The 23,296-nt window shown below is 42.7% G+C and overlaps 4 protein-coding genes across 4 annotated transcripts; all 4 read right to left on the bottom strand.

Annotated features, from left to right (window-relative positions):
* Positions 1–11,219: 11,219 nt before the first annotated feature.
* Positions 11,220–13,631, bottom strand: LOC135171571 (uncharacterized). Its single transcript, XM_064138200.1, has one exon. The coding sequence runs from the start codon at positions 13,629–13,631 to the stop codon at positions 11,220–11,222; it is 2,412 nt and encodes an 803-aa protein (XP_063994270.1).
* Positions 13,632–13,658: 27 nt separating this feature from the next.
* Positions 13,659–14,909, bottom strand: LOC135171570 (uncharacterized). The gene has a single exon (XM_064138199.1). The coding sequence runs from the start codon at positions 14,907–14,909 to the stop codon at positions 13,659–13,661; it is 1,251 nt and encodes a 416-aa protein (XP_063994269.1).
* Positions 14,910–16,665: 1,756 nt separating this feature from the next.
* Positions 16,666–20,145, bottom strand: LOC135171569 (uncharacterized). The gene is made up of 4 exons (XM_064138198.1): positions 17,590–20,145; positions 17,186–17,288; positions 16,877–16,960; positions 16,666–16,730 (listed from the first exon to the last, which is right to left on the bottom strand). The coding sequence occupies exons 1-4, from the start codon at positions 20,143–20,145 to the stop codon at positions 16,666–16,668; spliced, it is 2,808 nt and encodes a 935-aa protein (XP_063994268.1).
* Positions 20,146–20,178: 33 nt separating this feature from the next.
* LOC135171568 (uncharacterized) lies at positions 20,179–21,423 on the bottom strand. The gene has a single exon (XM_064138197.1). It carries the CDS (start codon positions 21,421–21,423, stop codon positions 20,179–20,181), a length of 1,245 nt encoding a protein of 414 aa, XP_063994267.1.
* Between the last annotated feature and the right edge of the window lie 1,873 nt (positions 21,424–23,296).

Here is a 23,296-nt window from a genome sequence, read left to right as displayed (position 1 = left end):
TGTTCCATCGCTGACGTAAATGACCGAATCTGTATCATAATATATAAGGTGTGTGAATAAGTCTTTCCCGTTTTTTGTAAGAGATGCCGCCACCAATACTGTGCGAGTATTCAATGGTTACATATGCCATAATCAAAGCTTATTCATCTGTCAACAATTCTACACTAACACATTAGTTGAAATTTTTTCGCATCATAAATTTTTGATATCGTGAAAATGTCGAAATTTGAGCCGAGTCGACGTCATTTGCGGGAAGTTTCACTTTATTGGTTCAATTTGAAGAAATCTGCTGCCGAGGCGCATCGATTGCGTCAGGAAGCTTATGGAGAAGGTTGTGTCGATGATTCAAGTGTTCGCGGATGGTTTCGACGCTTCAAAAGTGGTGATTTCGACGTGGAAGACAAGGAGCGTTCCGGGCGGCCGCAAATCTTTGAAGATCAAGAATTGGCGACTTTGCTTGATGAAGATTCGTGTCAAACGCAAGAAGAACTGGCTGAAGCATTGGGAGTTGACCGAAAAGCCATTTCCAAGCGTTTGAAAGCCATGGGAATGATCCCAAAGCAAGGAAATTGGGTGCCGTACGAACTGAAGCTGAGAGAGGTCGAACGGCGTTTTTTCACTTGCGAACAGCTGCTTCAGCGACATAAAAGAAAGGGTTTTCTGCATCGTATCGTGACTGGCGATGAAAAGTCGATCCGTTACGATAATCCGAAGCGAAGAAAATCATGGGGACTACCCGGCCATGCATCATCATCGACGGCCAAGCCAAATATTCATGGCGCCAAGCTCATGCTCTGTATATGGTGGGACCAGCTAGGTGTGGTTTACTATGAGCTTCTAAAACCGAATGAAAGGATCACAGGCGAGGTCTATCGACGACAATTGATGCGTTTGAGCCGTGCACTGCGAGAAAAACGGCCACAATACTCCGACAGGCACGAAAAGGTTATTTTGCAACATGACAATGCTCGCCCACATGTTGCACAGACGGTGAAAACATACTTAGAAACGCTCAAATGGGAAGTCCTACCCCACCCGCCGTATAGTCCAGACATTGCTCCGTCTGATTACCATCTCTTCAAATCGATGACACATGACCTGGCTGACCAGCACTTCCATTCCTACGAGGAAGGCAAAAAATGGGTGGATGACTGGATAGAGGCCAAACCGGTCGAATTTTTTCGCAACGGGATTCGTATGTTGCCAGAAAGATGGGAAAAAGTTGTAGCTAGCGATGGCCAATACTTTCAATTGTTTGAAACGCGAATGTTCAACGTCAAATTCGTAATGAAGGCCCCCGGTCAGGCCAAAAGGTCAGCAGCGACACCTGGGGTCACTAGGCTCACGAGCTGACCCCGGAAGCCCAAACACTCGCCCCAGTCTACCGTGGACAGCCATCGAGTGCAGTAACGCGTAAAATCTTTAAGAACATCTCCTAATTCTATCCCAGTACATCACCCAAGTGAATCCCCAAGTACATCTCCATCAGAGATATAAGGAGGATTTCCTTATCAAGTTACCCAACAGTGTTAAACAATTGTGTGTCGAACATTTAAAGAACTGAATCAGTACATCATCAATTTGATTATAAATAATTGTGTAAACCTTTGACTTTGGTGGCACGTGGCCCCATTAAACTTTTATACAAAAGTGAACAGCGAGTTTAATTTTCACCCGGATTAATCCTGCCAGATCCTTCACCTGATTCTTCACCCACATCCACCCTAAAGATTAGAACCTCCCCAAACACAATAATTCATTTGTAACCATTTTTTCACAATAAAGGCTCAAAATTTGAAAAAAAAACGGGAAAGACTTATTCACACACCTTATGTTTATATTTATTTATTGTTATTTTAGTTCCTAAATATCAAAATAAAAGAAAAACCATGTAAGTGCCTTTTTAATGACCATTTTTGGGCTCACTAGCAATGACAATATAGCTAGTCATGATACTAGCGTTTCCATATCCCTTAAGACCAACTATCAAAGCAAGGTTTGTGAAGTTAGAAGATGATATAATCATTAGTAAATCGATTCCAAAGGTCCTAGTACGAGGAATCCGTCCAAAAGATATAGAAATAAGTTGCTGAGTGCGTTTACTTATGCATTGTATTCTCCATATGTGTTATTACTGGTCAATAAACGTTCTTTTTATAAAAAAAAAAAAAAAAAAAGTTGGGAGAGCACCCGATGCATAATCGGAAAGTCCCGGCTTCAAACCCCGGTCTGGACTATCCATTTTTTCCGTAATTTTTCTTGCAAAAATCATATGGAGAATTATCCTGTTCCCCTTCCCTCCTCATCCAAAATCCTATCCAAAGGGTTCCTTTGGCGTCACAAGAAATGTGGAACGCTATATAAATTTCCCGTCTTGATGATAAAAAGGCGGAAAGGTGAATGGAAGAAATGGCCACACCACGGGCCACGGGAACGCCACGGGTCCCCGCTCGGCTAACCCGTGGCGCCGCCGTCCTTCATACGGCAAACATTTTTATCATCAAGACGGGAAGTTTATATAGCGTTCCACATTTCTTGTGACGTCAAAGGAAATCTTTGGATAGGATTTTGGATGAGGTAGCAAGGGGAACACGATAATTCTCCATATGATTTTTGCAAGAAAAATTGCTGAAAAAATGGATAGTCCAGACCGGGGTTTGAACACGGGACCTTCCGATTATGCATCGGGTGCTCTCCCAACTGAGCTATCCGGCTCCTAGCCATTTCTTCCATTCACCTTTCCTGCCCACTATATGGAGCACCGCCGTCCTTCATACGGCGGGACCAGCCCCCTGCAACTCTCCTACTTCTCTACAGGGTGTAGATCAGATAGAAGCGAAAAGTGAATAGGCATGTTTTGGGGGTGATTCTGAGCAGAAAAGTCCTTTTCTACTTTTCGATCGGACGCACCCCTGCAGAGATATGGGGGTGAAAAGAACGGTCAATGGGGCGCGAGCATTGCGCGGCTCTCCGTCCGTGTGCCACGGGTGAGCAGTGTGCGTGCTTCTCCTCGGGCGGACGTTCCATTCCGCTGGTGAGTAAGAGAGAGAGAGGGGGAAAGATATTTCATGACAATCCTTTCGGGGGGGGGGGGGCGCTAGGATGATTAAAAACCGATTATTATTTACCTTAGTATTATTTATTAAAAGACAAGATTCTGAAAACCGCGGGCATCCCCCTTGGCGTTCCAAAGCTAATTTTTTAAATGTTAATTATCTCATTATGCAATAGCCCTACAGTGTTTTGTCAAGACATCTTTTTGATGTGAAACATCTATAGGCGCACCCCTAAACTGAATCGTTGGCGTGGCGAAACTTGCCGTGGCGAGCATTCGCCAGGCTATACTATGGTATGCCTATCTATATTCTGTGTAGTAGAGTGTACGGTGTGGCTTCTCACTCAGTTCGACGTTGTTGTTTACTACGGTACACATAACCTGCGTTTTATTTAATTTTTCATTTTAATTTTTGACAATAAAATATGTGTGACAGTGATAACTCAGAAGATCAAAGTGATCAACCTTGTGCAAAGAAAGTGAAACTACACTATGGTATACTACCAAGTCATCAGTAAGTAGATCGTATTTTTCAAGTCTCCATAAATGTAATTATTATATTTTTATATTTAATTAATTATATTCATAGTAATCATATTAATAATTTATATAAATTATATTAATATTATCTTCAATTAAGTATTCTTTTATTATTCATGAAGGAATTAATATAGAAAAATTTATTAATAAAATTTATATTTGCAAATCCTTAGTCATATATTGCAATAATTAACTAAGATTTGAGTTCATGAGTATATTGAAGCCACACTTAAAATTTTTTTTTTTTTGTGTATTTCAATATCATATTGTTTTAAATATTTCAGTTCCCAACAATCATCCGAAGGATCACAAAATATTATTATTGAAACTGGACGTCACCCTGATCAGTTAAACACAAGGCATACTATCAATGTTGTGTAAGACTTTATTAATCGAATAGTACCAGACTATTTTAAACTATTGCCTCTATTGGAAATATGTGTTCTTCACATGTTAAACTACAAGACGGAAGTGAATTAATTATGATTGTAATATATACATTTCACCTAATAAGTAAATGGATCATCTCATTTCATTTTTACATGAAAGGTTATTTCCTTATAGTCAAACAGGTTCAATAATTCTTAAAACGAATAAACATAAACTACCATTATTTTTAGCTGCATATTTCAATGTAAATTTTGCAAGAGCTGAATCAATGCCATTAATGACATTTCTTCAAAAAGAATTTCAATGGCAAATCAATAACGATCCAAAAGAATCTACTACCAAATATGAAACAACAATAGATTTGTGAGATATCTTGATGGTGTTTCATCCAATACTTTTGTAACGTACTTTAGTTATCATCGACCAATCGTCACAGTAATACCGGCAGAGGAAAAATCGAATATAACTATTATTGAAGCCACAGATGAAAATATTTAAATTGTGGCAACTTGATACTAATATCGGATTTTTATATCATGTAAATAAATGTTTATTAAATAAAGTTACCATTTACTTTACATGAAGTTCGACACCCATCTATCTAGTAACTACTCACTTACATACAATTTTTATTTTCTGAAGTATACATAAAATGCCGGGCGCGCCAAGTGGACCTTTTTCTGAAAATCGAATTGGCAATTGGCGACGCTAGTTACCGTTGGTGGCGCTTGTTTTTTCAAGATGGCCAGTTTAGCAACCACAGATATGTTAAAGTCTGCTCACACATGGACATATGAGCATATGTATCATTTATGTGTTTCAGACTCATTGATCAGACTTGAGCCGACAATTTGCAGAGGGCGTTTTATTGTTTAGCGTTTTGAATGGCGATTTGCTATTCATAAATGTTCCTGGATTCATTCACTTGAGATATCAGGTTCCTCTAACCAATATGAATTGTGAACGATGTGCTGGGCGTATTTTTTATTTTAAGTTTTTTTTGTAAACAAAAGTAACCATTTTTTTTTGGAAAATAGGATCAGCCAATAAAATGTCAACTTGGCGAAATTTTTGCACAAAAGTTTTTTTGTGATTTTTTTTATAGGATTTCACTCATTTTTGCAAAGCATAACAATCACTTGCAAAATAATATAAGCAACAAAATCAGTGAAACATGGAAGGGAAAATCATCATTCAGAAATAATTTTATCTAATCATTTAAATAATTAAAAATGATTAGACAAAATCATTAAAATGTGATGTTTTTCCCTACTATTTATTTTCACTGATTTTATCGAATCATTCAAATAATAAAAATGATCAGACAAAGTCGCTGAAATTTAATGTTCTTCCCTTTCACTGATTGTTCTTTCCTTTTCACTGATTTGTTTACCAATTAATAATTTTTTTATTTGCTATTTTTGTTTGCATCATTTGTTTCACTTATTTTTATACAGAAAAGCATGTAAATTATTTTAAAAAAAGTTAAAAACATCAGTGACAAAAAATAAAAGGCGAATATTAATTTTTTTAATGATTTTAACTAATCATTTCCCCAATAACAACATTATGCAAACGGCTCACAAAGAAACCTCATCTGTATAGGTTAGATTTTCTGTCAGCCGGCTTCATAATTTATCTAATCATTTAAATAATTGAAAATAATTAGATAAAACCATTGAAGTTTGATGTTTTTCCATTTCATTTCGATTCACTGATTTTCTTACTAATTAATAATGTTGTTATTTGTTATTTCTGTTTGTATCATTTTTTTCAATCGATTTTTGTCACTTATTTTTATGCTGAAAAGCATCTAAACTACTAAAACAAATGTAAAAGAAATCAGTGAAAGAAAATAAACGGCCATTATACGGTTTTAATGATTTTTTCAATTTCCCTGCTGTTACCGGTAGCGCTGGCAGCATTACTAGCTTCCCGCGCTACCGGTAACCGCGGTAAAAGGGAAAGACCGCAGGTACTAGATAACCGAGGTTGGGACAGTAGTCGGTCGCTGGGCGCGCGATGTGAATCGGCCTTTTTCCCGATTTAACGTCGATTGTGATTGGTCCCGTCATTTTCCCCCTAGAATGAGCCCAGCGACAGAATTTATCATCGGAACATGTACTGTGCCAACCTGGTTATCTAGTAACCTTGGGGAGGAAGAGGAAATTGCATACATTATAATTGTTGCCAACTTTGACGTACAAGTCTAACGCTGAGAAAATAAAATCGCGAAAATATTACATTATGATGGTTGCTATGGGCAGATATTTTTATTTATTATTGTTTATCAAGAAATAAAAATATCATTAGAAAGCTCATAGTCAACTTATATAATATAACTATGCACGAATTTCGCGAGAAATTTTCATATAACGAGAAAAAAAATTAAAACCATTCGGGGAGTAGTTGTGTCGTGTATATTATATATACGCGACAGCATCGGCCTATGACGTCACACGGGCCTAAAACGTCAACTTGGCCGATACGCTCTCGCGTATCTTGATTTACAACAAGAAAGGTCTCTTGACAAAATCCTGTAAAAGAGCCTCTTATCGAGATAATTAATAATAAACAATCGAGGTCAAAATTCCGAGGGGATAGCTCGCGATTTTCGCACAATCCGGAGCAATATCCGCGTTATCTTGATTATCACGTAAACAAATGGATTTACCGCCTTTTGTTACACGACATTTTTTGCAGAGAATCAAATTTTCTACAATAAATGTTTCCTGGTGGAATCCCGTAAATCCATTTGTTTATGTAATAATTGGATTTGAAATTTAAACAACAATCCGCGATTAATTATTAAACTAAGACATCTACGCGATTTTTCGATAAGATAATTAATGTGTAAAATAGGATTTCTCGGAAAAAAATGGGGAGCAATCGGGAATAGGGAGCAATAAACGGAAAAAAGGCCTACTGTGTTTTTGTAAATTTTGTTTTTATTGTAAATTTCATTTTTAATTACATAGGGAAAAAGAGGGCCGATTTTTTTTTTTTGGGTGGACTACAATCTATATTCGAAGTGTCCACCTCCAGCAGCGAGGCACAGTCGGGCACGTTTCAGCAAATTGGCCCTCATTCGCTCCAGTTCATAAGGAGTAATAGTTGCGACTGCTGCGTGCAGCAGCGCAACCATTTCCTCCTGATTCGCGCGGTGGTGAGTGTGCATGCGCGACTCCAGAGTACCCCACAAGAAAAAATCGAGTGGGGTAAGGTCTGGAGAACGCGGGGGCACGCAACGGGTGGTGCTCGTCGTCCGGCCCTGTCCCGGTCATTTCGATTCCCAATCCACCGCTGGGGGAACCATTCATTGAGCTTGTCAATGACCGGTACGCAGGTATGTGCTGGTGCTCCATCGTGTTGGAACCAGACATCCCTGGAGGCCGGACCATCACCAAAAATCGGCGCAAGCCGCTCCCGCAGGAATCCCAAATAGTTCCCTCCCTGCCAAAAAACAAATAATTATTAGTAGAAACCTGTCATACTGGGTTAGACATCGAAGTCCAACATGAAACGCAGTATTGACTATGGGGAATACTTACGTCCAGACGTCCTGGAAGATGGTGTATGTAGACTTCATCGCCGAGGATTCCTCCCCAGACATTCAATGTATCCCAGCGATATTGGAAGTTTGAACATTTCGCGAGCCGAGGATTTTCAACCGCCCAATGATGCTCATTGTGCTGGTTGACGATCCCCTTCTTCGCGAAAAGTTTTTCGTTCGTCCACAGTATGTTTCGAAGAAAGTTTGGCTCTTCACTCCTGTCGAGGAGCCATCTACAGAAGGCCAAACGCTTGGGGAGGTCCTCGGGCTTTAACTCCTCGACCGGGGTGAATTTCCAGGGGCGAACCCCTTCCTCCTGCAGAACTTTATGCACCGTGCTGTGTGGAACTCCTAAGGAAGCCGCGATCCCCCGAATGGATTGCTCCGGATTCTCCTCCACGGCCTCCAGGATTGCTTCCTCCACTCGTACCCCAGCATTAGGTCTTGCACGCCCTTCGCCGCCATGTCGCGGAAGAATATTACCCTCTCGGAGGCGTTGCAGGGCGTTTCGAAATGTTCGTGCCTCAGGAACCACTCGATCAGGGTACCGTTGCGCGTACAACCGTGACGCTTTAGATCCATTACCCCTTGCTATACCATAAATGGTCACCATATCCGCATATTCAACTGCACTAAACTTTGCCATTCTCCGACATCAATTTAATAACACCGCACTTTTTTCTTGTTTAGACGAGAATCTTATAGGACCAAGCAACCGCGAAAACTAGCTCTGTCTTGGAAGACGTCTTGAGGGATATTGACGGTTTGGAAAAATCCGTGGAAAAATTTTCCCTGTCAAGTATAAAATAATAATTTTTATGAGTGAAAATGGCCTGTTCCTCTCGTTCAATTGTCCCATCGTCCACAGATGGGAAATTTGGACTTGAACGTGCCACATGTCAGCAACAATCTATACCGGTAGTGGGAAAACCGTTTTTTTTTTCGCGCGCGGCAACAGATCAAGTCGTAAAGCTGTGCGACACAGCGTCCCTTCCACATGGGCCTTTACGACAGGCAGTTAACCAAATACCGTAACTACCTCAGCTTTAGAAGAGTCCCTAACTATTTACGACTTTTTGTCGTTTATTGCTACCGAATCCGGGAAAATCCCCAGCCATCTCCTCTGACAATTATCTTGTAAAGCAATGGGTTTACAACATTTTGTCAAGACGATCTTTTTGCGAGACAATTTTATTCTCTGCAAAAAATGTCTTGTGACAAAAGGCCGTAAATCCATTTGTTTACGTGATAATCAAGATAACGCGGTTATTGCTCCGGATTCCGCGAAAATCGCGATCTATCCCCTCGGAATTTTGACCTCGATTGTTTATTATTAATTATCTCGATAAGAGGCTCTTTTACAGGATTTTGTCAAGAGACCTTTCTTGTTGTAAATTAAATTTACAATAAAAAAATGAGCCGTCATGGGACGCCTGGCAGATGTGAAACATCGTGTGTGTACAAGTAATATGCATAAAAGATAATATTATTACAGGAATTAAATATAGCCTAATGAAAAAATGAAGTATTACGAGATTCTTACAGTAAATGGTAACTTTATTTAATAAACATTTATTTACATGATATAAAAATCCGATATTAGTATCAACTTGCCACAATTTAAATATTTTCATCTGTGGCTTCAATAATAGTTATATTCGATTTTTCCTCTGCCGGTATTACTGTGACGATTGGTCGATGATAACTAAATGATTGAGCTCTTGCAAAATTTACATTGAAATATGCAGCTAAAAATAATGGCAGTTTATGTTTATTCGTTTTAAGAATTATTGAACCTGTTTGACTATAAGGAAATAACCTTTCATGTAAAAATGAAATGATATGATCCATTTTGTTATTAGGTGAAATGTATATTATAATCATAATTAATTCACTTCCGTCTTGTAGTTTAACATGTGAAGAACACATATCTGCAATAGATGCAATAGTTTAAAATAGTCTGGTACTATTCGATTAATAAAGTCTTACACAACATTGATAGTATGCCTTGTGTTTAACTGATCAGGGTGGCGTCCAGTTTCAATAATAATATTTTGTGATCCTTGTGATGATTGTTGGGAACTGAAATATTTAAAACAATATGATATTAAAATACACAAAAAAAAAAAATTTTAAGTGTGGCTTCAATATACTCATGAACTCAAATCTTAGTTAATTATTGCAATATATGACTAAAGATTTGCAAATATAAATTTTATTAATAAATTTTTCTATATTAATTCCTTCATGAATAATAAAAGGATACTTAATTGAAGATAATATTAATATAATTTATATAAATTATTAATATGATTAATATGAATATAATTAATTAAATATAAAAATATAATAATTACATTTATGGAGACTTGAAAAATACGATCTACTTACTGATGACTTGGTAGTATACAATAGTGTAGTTTCACTTTCTTTGCAAAAGGTTGATCACTTTGATCTTCTGAGTTATCACTGTCACACATATTTTATTGTCAAAAATTAAAATGAAAAATTAAATAAAACGCAGGTTATGTTTACCGTAGTAAACAACAACGTCGAACTGAGTGAGAAACCACACCGTACACTCTACTACACAGAATATAGATAGGCATACCTTAGTATAGCGTGGCGATTGCTCGACACGGCAAGTATCGCCACGCCAACGATTCGGTTTAGGAGTGCGCCTATAGATGTTTCACATCAAAAGATCTGTTTGTTGAGGGAACAGTTGTGTAGGGTGGATCCGGAGATTTCAGGGAAACTGGTTGATCGTGTAAAGAATTTAACTCGCGGAAATTATCACACACAACGATTTCTTAATTTATTAAAACGCATGGTCAATTTCAATGCGGGTTATTACAGTCTTTACAAGTTGATTAGGTGATATACGGTTAAATTATGTTGATGTACAATTTAGTTGATTTCACGGTGAGTTGCGATAGCGAACTTTTCGCGGTGAAGGTCGATGATAGACTCTAGGTGAGTGGGGTGATTTTTCAAAGATGAGTGATAGACTTCGGCTGGTGACCGTTGACCGACAGGTCACGATCATTGCCGGAGTTTTCCGATAATTATTTTTCGTTGAAACCGCCCGAGTTTATCTTAATTCTAAACATCCCGGGGGCAATTCACCTTCGGAGGTGGTGAATTTATTCTGTTGATTGACTGTTGAGCTTCTGAGTTGATTTCTGGTGGGTTGAGTTCTTGTTTGATGATATCTCTCAGTCCTGTGATTCCTGGGAGTCCTCTTGAAGTTCTTGTTGATCTTCTTGTAGTTGTTCTGTTGGTAGCAGGCAGAGTTTGGTGATGGGTCGATCCCAGGTGCTGACTCGTGTTTGGTACCTCTCTGGATTAGGCGTACCGTCCGCGTGCCTGGCTACTTCTGAGTAGGCTGTTTTGACAGTCGCCACTCTGGTGAGTCCGTCGTCTCCCGGGTGAACTGCGGTGACTCGTGCTAGTGGCCACCTTGCTGGTGGAAAGTTTTCGTTCACCACTAGCACCATGTCTCCAACCTTGATATTTTCCTGGCGTTGATTCCACTTGTAGATGGCCAGGTATCGTTGAAGACATTCTTTTGACCATCTTGACCAGAATTGTTGAATTTTCTGGGTGATTACGTTCCACCGATGCATCTTGGATGGATTGTCATCCAAGTAGGATGGCTCTGGGATCAGTTGAAGTGGCTCACCTATCAGGAAGTGTCCTGGGGTGAGCGTCGTCTGGGTCATCAGACATTGGTGAAATCGGCCTGGAGTTTAGGCAGGCCTTGATCTGGATCAAGATGGTGTTGAGCTCTTCATAGGTGAGTGTCGTTGTTCTCAGCGTACGTTTCAGGTGATGTTTCGTTGATTTCACCGCTGCTTCCCATTTGCCACCAAAATGGGGTGCTCGTGGTGGGATGAAGCTCCGGCGAGTTCCATTTGTGGCAAGTGCAGCTTGGATTTGTTGATTCTCTGATGATTCCTCGTTGTATAATCGATGTAGGACTCCAGCAGCTCCTTCAAAGTTGCTTCCGTTGTCACGATACATCACTTGGGGGATTCCTCTTCTCCCGGTGAATCTCTTGAATGCTGCGATGAATGCGTCTGTGCTTTGACGCGTGACCAGCTCCAGGTGCACTGCTGATGTGCTCAGGCAGACGAAGACTGCGATGTGCACCGCAGCTGGTTGAGCATTTGTTGGTCTCCACTTAAGTATGGGCATTGGACCAGCATAATCCACCCCTGTGTGGAGGAATGCTCTTGATGGTGATACTCTTGCTGTGGGAAGTTGTCCCATCAGCTGTTGGGCTCGTTGAGCCCGATATCTGGTACAGATGACACAGTGTAGGATGTGGGATCGAACTGTGCCACTGTCGCCAATTATCCAGTATTTTTGGCGGGTGATTGCCAACGTGAGTTGAGTTCCTCCGTGGAGTGCTCGTTGGTGAGCTTCGTTGATGACCAGTGTGGTGAGTCGCGACTGGCGAGGCAGTATGATGGGGTGCATCTCGTCAGCGTCTAGTTGAGCGTTTCTGAGTCGTCCTCCGACTCTCATGATTCCTAGCTCGTCTAGGAATGGAGTCATCTTGGCTAGTTGATGTCCCGTTGGCAGTTGATGGTCTCTCCTGAGGGTCCTTATTGCTGAAGCAAAGAATTGTTTTTGTGTTAGTCTTACCCAGAATAGCCGAGCCTTGTTGAGTTCGTCAGGTGTGAGGACTGGTGTCTGAGGTGTTGGTTGCCTTCTGAACCTATTCATTGCCCTGCTGATGGTCGCTGACACTTGCAGCACTTTTGATAGTGTTGAGTATCTGTCTAGCAACTCTGCTAGTGCGTTGACGTTGACCTCAGCTGCGACTGGATGAGCTGGTGAGGGTTTCGCTTCCATTGAGACCTCTGCAGGGACGTCTATTGTTGATTGTGGCCACTGGTCTGGCTCTAGATTAAGCCAGTCAGGTCCTGACCACCAGAGTGGATGTTCGATGAGTTGATTTGTTGAGATCCCCCTTGAGGCACAATCTGCTGGATTTTCCTTTCCACTGATGTGCCTCCATGTTGCTTCTGGCAATGTCTCTTGGATTTCTGCTACTCTGTTGTGGACAAATTCCTTCCAGCGTGAGGGATGACTGGTTATCCACGCCAGAGCAACAGATGAGTCTGACCAGAGGTGAGTTTCCACGTTGTTGAGTTCTAGCATTTGGTGAGTTGTCTTTGCAAGGCGGGTGAGCAGTAGTGCAGCGGTGAGTTCGAGGCGAGGGATGGTCATTTCCTTGAGTGGTGCCACCCTCGTTTTTGCACATACGATGATTGTTGAGGTCGGTTCGTTGAGTTTCTTTGATCTGATGTAGACTACTGCGCTCATTGCCGATTTGGATGCATCGGCGAACCCGTGGAGTTGTATGTTGATCGATTCTGTTGACAGTCTGACCCATCTCGGGATTGAGATCTTATCTAGCTCGTTGATTTCCGCTCGAAATTTCCTCCATTGTCGTACGTAATCCGTCGGCAAGGGATCATCCCATTTAAGTTTCAATCTCCATAGACTTTGGATGAAGATTTTGCCAAGGATGACAACTGGAGCGATGAATCCCAGTGGATCAAAGATTTGGGCGATCTCTGATAGCACTGATCTCTTGGTGAACGTCTTTGAGGTGAAGTTCTTGGCCTTGTATTTGAATGTATCGGTTGATTGCTGCCAGCAAAGACCTAAGACCTTGGTGATTGCTTCTTCGAAATGCACTGTTGAGTTCTGTGGGGAGAGGCCTAATTGTTGAAGAGCTTCTGGTGAGTTGCTGCTCCATTTTTGGAGTGGGAAGCCACCGGCTTCGCAAAGTCCTTGTAGTTGAGTAGCGATTTCTTTTAGTTGATCGATGGAGTCGGCACCGCCGTAGATATCGTCTACGTAGCGACCGTTTCTGAGTGTCTCTACTGCTGCTGGGAAGCGGTGACCTTCATCCTCCACCAGTTGTTGAAGGACTCTTAGTGATATCCATGGTGAACAGTTGAGCCCATAGGTGACTGTGGTCAGTTGATAGGTGATCTCTTCATGGTCTTCGTTGAGCCACAAAATTTGTTGCAGATCCCAATCGTCTTGATGAACCCGAATTTGGCGAAACATCTTCACGATGTCTGTCCCAAAAACGAACTAATGTTTCCTCACCCATGTGAGGACGTTGACTGCATCCACTTGCAGTTTTCCTCCAGAATAGAGAATGTCGTTCAATGAGATTCCTGTTGAGCTCGCGCTGGAGCCGTTAAATACGACTCGTAGTTTCGTGGTGATGGCATCGTCTCTCAGAACCCCGTGGTGCGGTAGATAATAGGCTGGTGAGGGTTCTGGAGTCTCTGGTGCTTCTTGAAGGTGATTTAACTGATGATACTCTCTGATAAAGGCCTTGTACAGGGCTGAGTACGCCTCATCCTTTTGTAGGCGTCTCATTACCGAGTGTAGTTGACGTGTTGCTTTGAGCCTCGAGTCACCGAGGGCTGTTGCTGAGGTTTTCAGGGGGAGCCTCACAACATAGCGCCCGGTCTCGTCTCTGGAGTGCGTCGATTGAAAGTGCATCTCGCACTGGTGATCCTCTGGTGATAGCTCATGACACTCCGTTGCATTGTTGATTTCTTCCTGGACCCAGAATTTTTGGAGAAGCTCTAGTAGCTGTTCGTTCGCGGAACTCCGTACTGCAGTTAAGGAGATTCTCGGTGAACAGCCTTGGCAGTTGATTGGACCTGATATTATCCAACCAAATGCTGTTTGTTGGCCAACTAGTTGAGTTGATGTCGATTTGATAACCTTTTCTTTGATGCTCCGCCCATAGTTGTCTGATCCGATAATGATGTCGATTGGTCCAGGCTTTAGATAATCTGGATCGGCTAGTTGAAGATCCTGTAGTGAGCCGATCCTCGTCGTTGAACATGAGAATGATGGCAGTCGTGTGGTGAGTTTCTTCAAGATGTGTGCGGTGATTTCAACTTGTTGATTTCCAATCGTTGAGTGCAGCACGACTGGCACCACTCCTCTCGTGGTCCCTGAAGTTGTTCCACCGATTCCGATTAGTTCGAGCGTTGAATGTGCTCGTTTCAGGTGGAGTTGATGAATTAGATTGTCGGTGATGAACGATATTTCTGAGCCTTGATCGGTTAGCACCCTGGCGTCGATCAGATATCCTCGTGATGATGCTGCTTTTACTAGCGCCGTGGCTAGCAGCACAGATGGTTGCGTTGAGTGCCGTTGATTACTGTTGATGGCTGGTGATTTCTGATTCTCGTTGATGTTCTCTTGCGCACTGATCCGTTGATTGTTGAGGTTCACAGTTGCAGTTGATCTCTGCTGTTGAGTTGATTCTTCGACTTGACTCAGGGGGGCGTAAATCCTCTCAGTGGCCGTTGAATCCATTGATTTCGATAATTGATGTGCTGTTGGTGATATGGATCAGTGAGACAGAGGACGAGTTGTGAAATGGTAATTGAAATTCACTCACTCGATTCCTCTGCCGCTGGTGTGGGCGCTGGTGTTGCCAGGTTGAACTTCCTCAGCTGCCCAGCGTCTTCCATTAATTCCACGTGGCCTCCGTGGAGTAGAGTATGGTGACGTTTTTCCTGTCCTAGGGCCTTGCAGTTGTAGCAGCTCTTCAGGCAGGTGCACCTGCTCAGTAGGTGTGGCACCAAGCAGTTGAAGCACAACCGCTTGCTGATGATGATGTCGACTCGTTTGATTGGTGAGAGGGCGATGAACTTCTCGCATCTCGCGATGTAGTGTCTTCCTGTGCAGAAGGCACAGTTATTTCTCGGAGGAGCCTTTGTTGATGTCTCTGTTGCTCTCTCCGTTGTTGATGCCACGTGTGCTACTCTTCTCCTGCTCGCGACAGGCGTTGATCGTGGCGTTGAACTGTTTGTGCTAGTTGAGTGGAGCTTGTCTCCTGAGTTGATTCCCCTGGCGTATGACTCGATGAAGTTCGTAAACTCCTCGAGCGTCGGGAAGTCTCTGCATTCTCCGAGTTTCAATTCCCACATCTTCAGGGTCTCGGAGTCGAGCGATTGTCGCAGCAGGTGTATGATCATCTGCTCAAGCAGTCTCGATGTGGTGAGTTTCGTCATTTGAGGCAGCTGGTCCAGCGTCTCTACTGCCGCTGCTGCATTGGCGGTGAGATTCTCTGAGGATGCCTTGTGGATTTTCGGCAAGTTGAGCACTCGATTGAATAGAGCTTGTGCGATGAGTCGTGGGTCCTCGTATTTCTTTACGAGTTTCGTCCACGCCTTATCGTAGTTCTCTTCAGTGACGCTGAACGTTGAGATGAGTGCTGCTGCTGACCCTTTCAGCAGGCCCTTGAGGCGAGCCAGCTTCTGCACTCCTGGTATGTTGGGGTCACTCCCCACCATCGAGAGATACAGATCACTCCAATTTTTCCAGTCGGAGTATCTGCCGTGGAATGTGTTGAGTTCGATCCTCTTCAGTTGATTTCCCGATTGGTGTGATGATTGGGTAGGTGGTGTTGATTTCTCGGCGAGTTCCCTTCGCTTGGTGAGGCCCTTGAGTTGATATATGAGCCCTATGCTCGCGGTTTTCAGCTCTTCCGCTAGTTCGTGGAGGCTGTGGGCAAAGAAATCGTGATCATTTGGTAAAAATTCGATTACCGTTTCCTCTAGTTTTTGGAACTCGCTCCAGTGTGTGTTGATTATCAGCTCCTGGCCCTCGAGTTCATCTATGGTTAGCGACACGTTGTTGTTCGCTAATGTGGTCAGGCTCCTGTTGATGTCCTTGATGCTGTCCACCTTGCGTAGGAGAAGTCGCGTCTGGAACTCCTCCTTTTTACTCAGGGGAGCTGACATGTCTGCCCAGCTCTCTCGAGTTTTGATATGTGGGTATACTGGTTTGTCCTTTGGGATAGCTCCAGTATTCGTCTTTGGTTGATGCTCCTTGTTGATACCCTTTTCGGTGGTGATGAGCAGTTCAGGGATGATTCCCTGGTTCTCTGGATCCTCGAACAAATCTTCTTTATCGACCAATGTCTCGGAAGACATGTTGATGTTCTCAATTACCGACCGGAGATTATTAAACAGATTTTAATTTTGATAGATATTTGAGGTGTCGATAATTCGTTGAAGGTAACCCGGATTAGAGAGAGATAGATAACGTTGCCCTTGAATTGGGATTAACCGTGCGTATTGCCTGGTGCGGTTGTTTTGATTTCGGGTGTCTGCTTTCGCTCACAAACACCTATTGTCTTGATTTTATTACTCTCAAAATCCGTTGAATTGCTCGTGTGAACCCCGAAACCCGTTCACAACGAGGCGTTCCTTTGATTTTCACTATGCTGAATCACTTGATTTGCACTAATTATTCGTTGATTTTCGCAGTTTCACTGAATTTAATCCCGGGATCCGGCTCGAAGGACCATATGTTTTGTTTGTTCTTGGATGAAGAATCAAACGGTTGGATTATGTTACCTTTAAAATAAGCACAAGTCGTTTTTATTATGTGACAATTTTATTTATTTATAAGGAAAAAACACAAAAGACACTTTCACAACCTTATCGTCTTACAGTGATGGTTGATTTAAAGGTGAGGAATTTGAATTCAATAACCGGACTATTTACAGTGCTTCGATTAAGACTGAAATAGCGACCGATTCGTTCCGTTGTTATAACGTTGGAGACTAAAATTGAACTAACTATTAAATGTGCTTTTGCACATAAATTCTTGAATAGAGTGGGAGAAGTATGGCCATAAAATGAAGGTGGATGGTCGGGCCTTGTTTGGGCCGTAGGGTCTGCGCTACATGATTGACCCTCCTAAATATGAACGACCCAAGTAAATGGTGGGAATTAGCGCAATAAATACTAAAAGCGTTTAATAGATTTGGGAATTCCCCATTTCGGCAAATAAACTAAAAATTTTAGATTTAGCGATAGTGTGGTTTATTATCGCTGCATCTGGACATTATTACAGTATTTGCATATTGAGAAAAATTAATAATAAGAATAGAGTTACAGAAAAAATATTCCGCCACGGAACATACTCCCCTATTGAGAGTGCAACGATCAATATATTATATTTTTTCATCATTAATCGTTACCAAAGCCGCCAGTTTCCTTACGTTCCTGTTTAACAACCCTTTGGGTGTCTGCAGCGTTACTGTCCTAATGACACCATCTGCTCCCGGATGAATCTGGACTACTCGACCCATGGCCCACTGTTGAGGGGGTAAATTATCTTCCTTCACCAAGACAATAGTACCCACAGTTATGTGGTGTTGCCCATGCGCCCACTTATTCCTGAGGTTGAGCTCGCTAATATATTCGCGATGCCAGCGAGTCCAGAAATCTTGTTTCAGTTTCTGGAGATGCTGCCACGTTGAAAGTCGATTAGATGGAGTTTCGCGAAAATCGGGCCCCCTCAAAGTTGTCAAAGCTTCACCGATCAAAAAATGACCCGGGGTGAGTGCTTGTAGGTCATTAGGATCTGGTGAGAGGGGTGTCAGAGGCCTGGAGTTTAATACTGCTTCGATTTCGATCACCAGGGTGTTGAGCTGTTCAAGTGTCAGGAGTTCGTTGGTAACAATTCGCTTCAGATGGATCTTGAAAGATTTGACCGCTGCTTCCCATAGCCCTCCAAAATGCGGTGATTGAGGAGGAATGAAATGCCACTGTATAGATTTTGTTGTGGCAAATGTCTGAATTTTTTCTTGATGATCCGCGTTCTGGAGGAATGTGTAAATTTCTTGGAGTTCATTGTTGGCTCCAACAAAACAGGTCCCGTTGTCGGAATATATGTTGTCACAGAGTCCTCTCCGTGCGATGAAACGACGGAATGCAGCCAGGAAAGCTTCGGTAGTCAAATCACTGACAATCTCTAGGTGTACTGCTTTCACAGCAAGACAGACGAACACTGATACCCATACTTTCACACGTCCCCGGTTGCGGATCTTTCTTTCCTTGATAAAGAAAGGCCCACAATAATCGACACCGACGTTGCTGAAAGGACGAGATTCGGTTACACGTGCCTTCGGTAAGTTACCCATTATATAGTTTACTGGTGGTGGTTTGTGGCGTATGCATTTGACACAGGAACCAATAATGTGTCGTACTTTGTTGCGTCCATCCTGGATCCAGAATCGATGTCGTATGGCGCAGAGTGTCGCCTGGGCACCAGCATGGAGATGTCGTTGGTGCTCCTGGTGTATTACGAGATCCGTAACATGATGGTTTTTAGGCAGGATCATGGGATGACGTTGAGAGAATGGAATATTGGAATTCCTCAAGCGACCACCTACACGGATCACTCCCCGTTCATCCAAAAATGGATTTAATTTAATGAGGGGCGCTAGGGCGGCAGCCTTCTGCCCGCGGGGCTGATCGCGAAGGACAGCAATCACTGGAGCTAAGGTTTCCTGCTGAACCCAGTGCGTGATACTGTGCAGAGCTGCAGTCATCTCATCTGGAGTGAGTGGACCCTTGGTATGGGTTATGCAGCGGCGACAGTAAGCGATAATACGCTGAAGCTTAGTCAGTGATGAATACCAAGACAGTACGTTCCCACTGCGTTGTTCCATGATGGTCAGAAAACATTTCGTTGATGAGGGAAATGGATGCTGCTTTCTCAACTCTGGAGGATCGGACGGAAAATGAAGCTCGAGTATAGGCCAATGATGCTCGTCTTGGAGAAGCCATGCTGGACCTTCCTTCCATAATGAGGGTTTGATGAATTCCTTTGGTATTTGTCCTCGTGATATCAGGTCAGCTGGGTTTTCATGAGTTCTGACGTGCCTCCAATTGGCGATGTTCGACTTCTGTTGAATTTCAGAGACTCGATTGGCAACATATGGTAGGAGTCTCGTTGGAGCTGTATGTAGCCAATGTAAGACCACAGTCGAGTCCGTCCAATAAATCTCTCTCTGGATCTTGATGTGGATGATGGAACGGACATTGACCATCAACTTGGCTAGTAAGACTGCTCCGCACAACTCCAGTCGCGGTGAGAAAGGTTTGTCTGTCAATGGAGCAACACGTGATTTAGCACACAACAGAGACAATTGAACAGCGCCATTGGAGCTGATGGATCTGACATAAATGCAGGCGCCATAAGCCATGTTACTGGCATCGCAGAAGCCATGAAGTTCAATTTTCTCTGTTTGTTGGGAGAGAGCCCTACGTGGATACTGCAGATCTTCCAGCGCTGGCAGCTGTTGATAAAATTCTCTCCACTCCCTTTGCACATCATCTGGCAGTGGTGAATCCCAACTGAGTTTTAATTTCCACAACCGTTGAATAAATGTCTTAGCAATGATGATGACTGGAGCTAGGAGGCCCAAAGGATCAAAGATCTTTGCTGTTTCAGAGAGGACAACCCGTTTTGTCACTGGACTATTTTCTTCCAATAATTTCACCTTATACTTAATGTGATCACTCGTAGATTTCCAATATAAACCTAGAGTCTTCATTGTAGGAGAATCGGTGATGATTAAATGACGGTTGATATCCTCGGGTGCTAGATCTTCCAATAGAGTGGGGTCATTGGAGGCCCATTGACGTAAATTGAAGCCTCCCCGTTGTACCAACTGTGCTATTTCGTCTCGGATGGCTACTGCTTGTTCTCTTGTTTCCGCCCCAGTCAAGAGATCGTCAACGTACATGTCGCGTTTTATGATTCCAGCTGCTGTAGGAAATTAATGGGCTTCATCAGTAGCCAGTTGGTGTAGACATCTTATGGCGAGATAAGGTGCAGCTGATAGTCCAAAAGTGACCCTGTTTAGCTGGTAGGTTCGGACTGGACCATCATCGTTACGCCACAAGATCCGTTGATACTTATGATCTTCTGGCCTCACCAGTACCTGGCGGTACATTTTCTCAATGTCGGCGGTTAAAACGTACTGATGTAACCGAAACCTCACCAGAAGAGAAAGGATGCTGCCTTGAATGGTGGGGCCAACCTGAAGAGTATCGTTTAGGGAGATACCCGTGTTAGTTTGAGCCGATCCATCGAAGACTACTCTGAGCTTTGTTGTCAGACTTCCTTCTTTAAAGACAGCGTGGTGTGGGAGATAATAACCATGGTCGGAGAGGTGGTGACTGTTTACTTCAGTCATATGCCCAAGATCGAGGTATTCTTGGAGAACTGCATCATATTGAAGTTTAAGCTCCGGATTCTGGAGTAATTTCCGTTCGCAGGCCTTGAAACGATGATAAGCTCGCGAGCGAGATTCTCCCAGCTTGTCAATCTTCTCATTGAACGGGAGCGCCACAACGTATCTGCCACTGGGTTCTCTTGAGAAGTTAGCGGAAAAATGTTCTTCGCAAGCATTCTCAATGGGTTTTGGTTCCAATGTAGCTTCTTCAGTCTCCCAGAACCTTGTCAGATCGAGCTGTAGATCTGCAGTATTTGTGAGATGACATGTGAAGAGAACCGGTGATTGTCGAACGGGAGCCTCTCCACCGATGATCCAACCGAGCGATGATCTCATCAAATATAAATCTGGTTGATCCTTGGAAGATAACCGTAGCTTTGCTGTACCAAGCATTGAGAGCGTTATACCACAACCTAAGAGCATGTCGATTTGTCCAGGTTGATAAAATTCCGGGTCTGCTAATGGGAGGTTGGCTGGTATATTGATGCTGTGGTGATCAAGATGTTGGTCCGGAACTACAGATGAGATGTTGGGAACTGTCAGGAAGTCCAATGTCTTCTTGAAGTTGGTAATCCGCGAACATATAGTTGCCGTGACCAGGTGTTTCGTTGAAGTGTTCATTGAATTCAACGCACCAATTGGGACAATAAATTCTCTTTTCGGTAGTTTCAAGGAATTGGCCAGATGTTCCGTCATGAAGTTGCTGGTGGAGCAAGTATCCAAAAGAGCGCGACACCTCTTCGGATGATGCGAATGATCAAGTACTTTCAATTGTGCCGTTACCATCAAATCACAGGTGGAAGTATTAATAATGAAAGACTGACCTCTGATTGTGTTGATGCTATGATCCCCTTGTAGTCATGCGAGTTCTTGCGAAGATAACTGAGTCGAGGGCTTGGCTGGAGGCTTTAAACGGAGCTTGGTCGTTGAAGTCCCGGGTACAGATCGATCGTTGAAATGGAGGAGCGTATGATGACGTTCGTGGCAGTGATTGCAATCGAAACGTGAGATACACTGCTTCTGGTTATGATTAGCACCGAAACAGTTAATGCATAAAGTTGCTTGCTTTATTACCTTATAGCGTTCCTCAGGTGAAAGTATCTTGAACTTCGGGCATTTTGCAACCTTATGATGGTCCTTGCACATGACACAGCTTATTTCTGAAGAAAGGAACGCTTGTCTTCCGCGTTTGCAGTGGCTGGAACGTTCCATGTTTATTGTTGGCATGATTCGTGCTGAGCATTGGGAGCGATTCTCCAAGAATTCCAACAGGCTGGTATACGTGGGCAGCTTGGAGTCTTTGATTTTCAGCTCCCACAGAGTAAATAACTCTGGGCTAATTTTCGACTGAATCAAACAGATGAGAGGCAAATCCCAATGTTCCACGGGTTGCTTAAGGTTCTTCAATGAACGAACATGCTGATTGATGGTGTCCACAAAATTTCCAAGAATTTCCGGCGTTTCCTTTGTGATGACTGGAAGGTCTTGAAGTGCCCACCAGTGTCTGGAGAGGATTTTCCGTTCGCAGTTGTATTTTTTATCAATCATCTCCAAAGCGGTTTCATAATTGTTTTCTGTGTTGGGAAGAGCTTCGATGACCTTTGCAGCTTTCCCAACAAGAAGGCTGCGGAAGTATTGAAGTTTGTGTACCTTCGATAGTTGTGGATAGCTATTGATCCCAGACATGAATGTGTCAATAAATGGTCGATAGTTTTCATATTCGCCATCAAATTTCACAATTTCCAGCTCCGGCAACCGCATGAGGGCAAGAAGTGATGCGGTTGAATCTGCGGCTGAACTACTTGCTGGAATCTCCGATTGATGATCTCTGATATTCTTGAATCTGGGCAAAGGAGATATGATGGATGTTGCTTCTCCGAGAACTTCGTAATATTGACCCTCGATTTCCAATCTTTTCGGTATTTCTGATTCATCCAGAATTTCCAGTTGCTCTTGGAGGTCGTCAAACTTCACAAATTTGGTTTTGAGAGCTTCCGCGGCGATGTGCAATTTTTCTGGAACCTGAAGTTCAGCTGCTAGATTCTTGTAATTGGCGATTGCATTTTTGAGATGCGTGATGGTACCAACAATGTGGCCACGTTGGCGTCTGAGTGCGGATAATTCAGACATGATTGTTGAATCGGAATTCACAGGTGTGTACGCGAATGGATGCCACTACACTGCACTGGTGTTATTCACGATGATTTTAAATGTTAATTGCGATATCGGGATTCACAGTTACGTCGAAGAGTACACGATAATCACTTCACTGCGGTACACTGGTTTTATCCACGACCAGTTCAAAGTCAAAAGGTATTCACTCGCGATTTAATATCCGGCTCGAAGGACCAATAAAATGTTTGTTCTTGGATGAAGAATCAAACGGTTGGATTATGTTACCTTTAAAATAAGCACAAGTCGTTTTTATTATGTGACAATTTTATTTATTTATAAGGAAAAAACACAAAAGACACTTTCACAACCTTATCGTCTTACAGTGATGGTTGATTTAAAGGTGAGGAATTTGAATTCAATAACCGGACTATTTACAGTGCTTCGATTAAGACTGAAATAGCGACCGATTCGTTCCGTTGTTATAACGTTGGAGACTAAAATTGAACTAACTATTAAATGTGCTTTTGCACATAAATTCTTGAAT

The sequence above is a fragment of the Diachasmimorpha longicaudata genome, chromosome 20, assembly GCF_034640455.1.
Source record: "Diachasmimorpha longicaudata isolate KC_UGA_2023 chromosome 20, iyDiaLong2, whole genome shotgun sequence".
Lineage (NCBI taxonomy): Eukaryota > Metazoa > Arthropoda > Insecta > Hymenoptera > Braconidae > Diachasmimorpha > Diachasmimorpha longicaudata.
The sequence above is the reverse complement of the archived record's forward strand: the minus strand, read 5'-3'. Positions and strand labels throughout refer to the sequence as shown.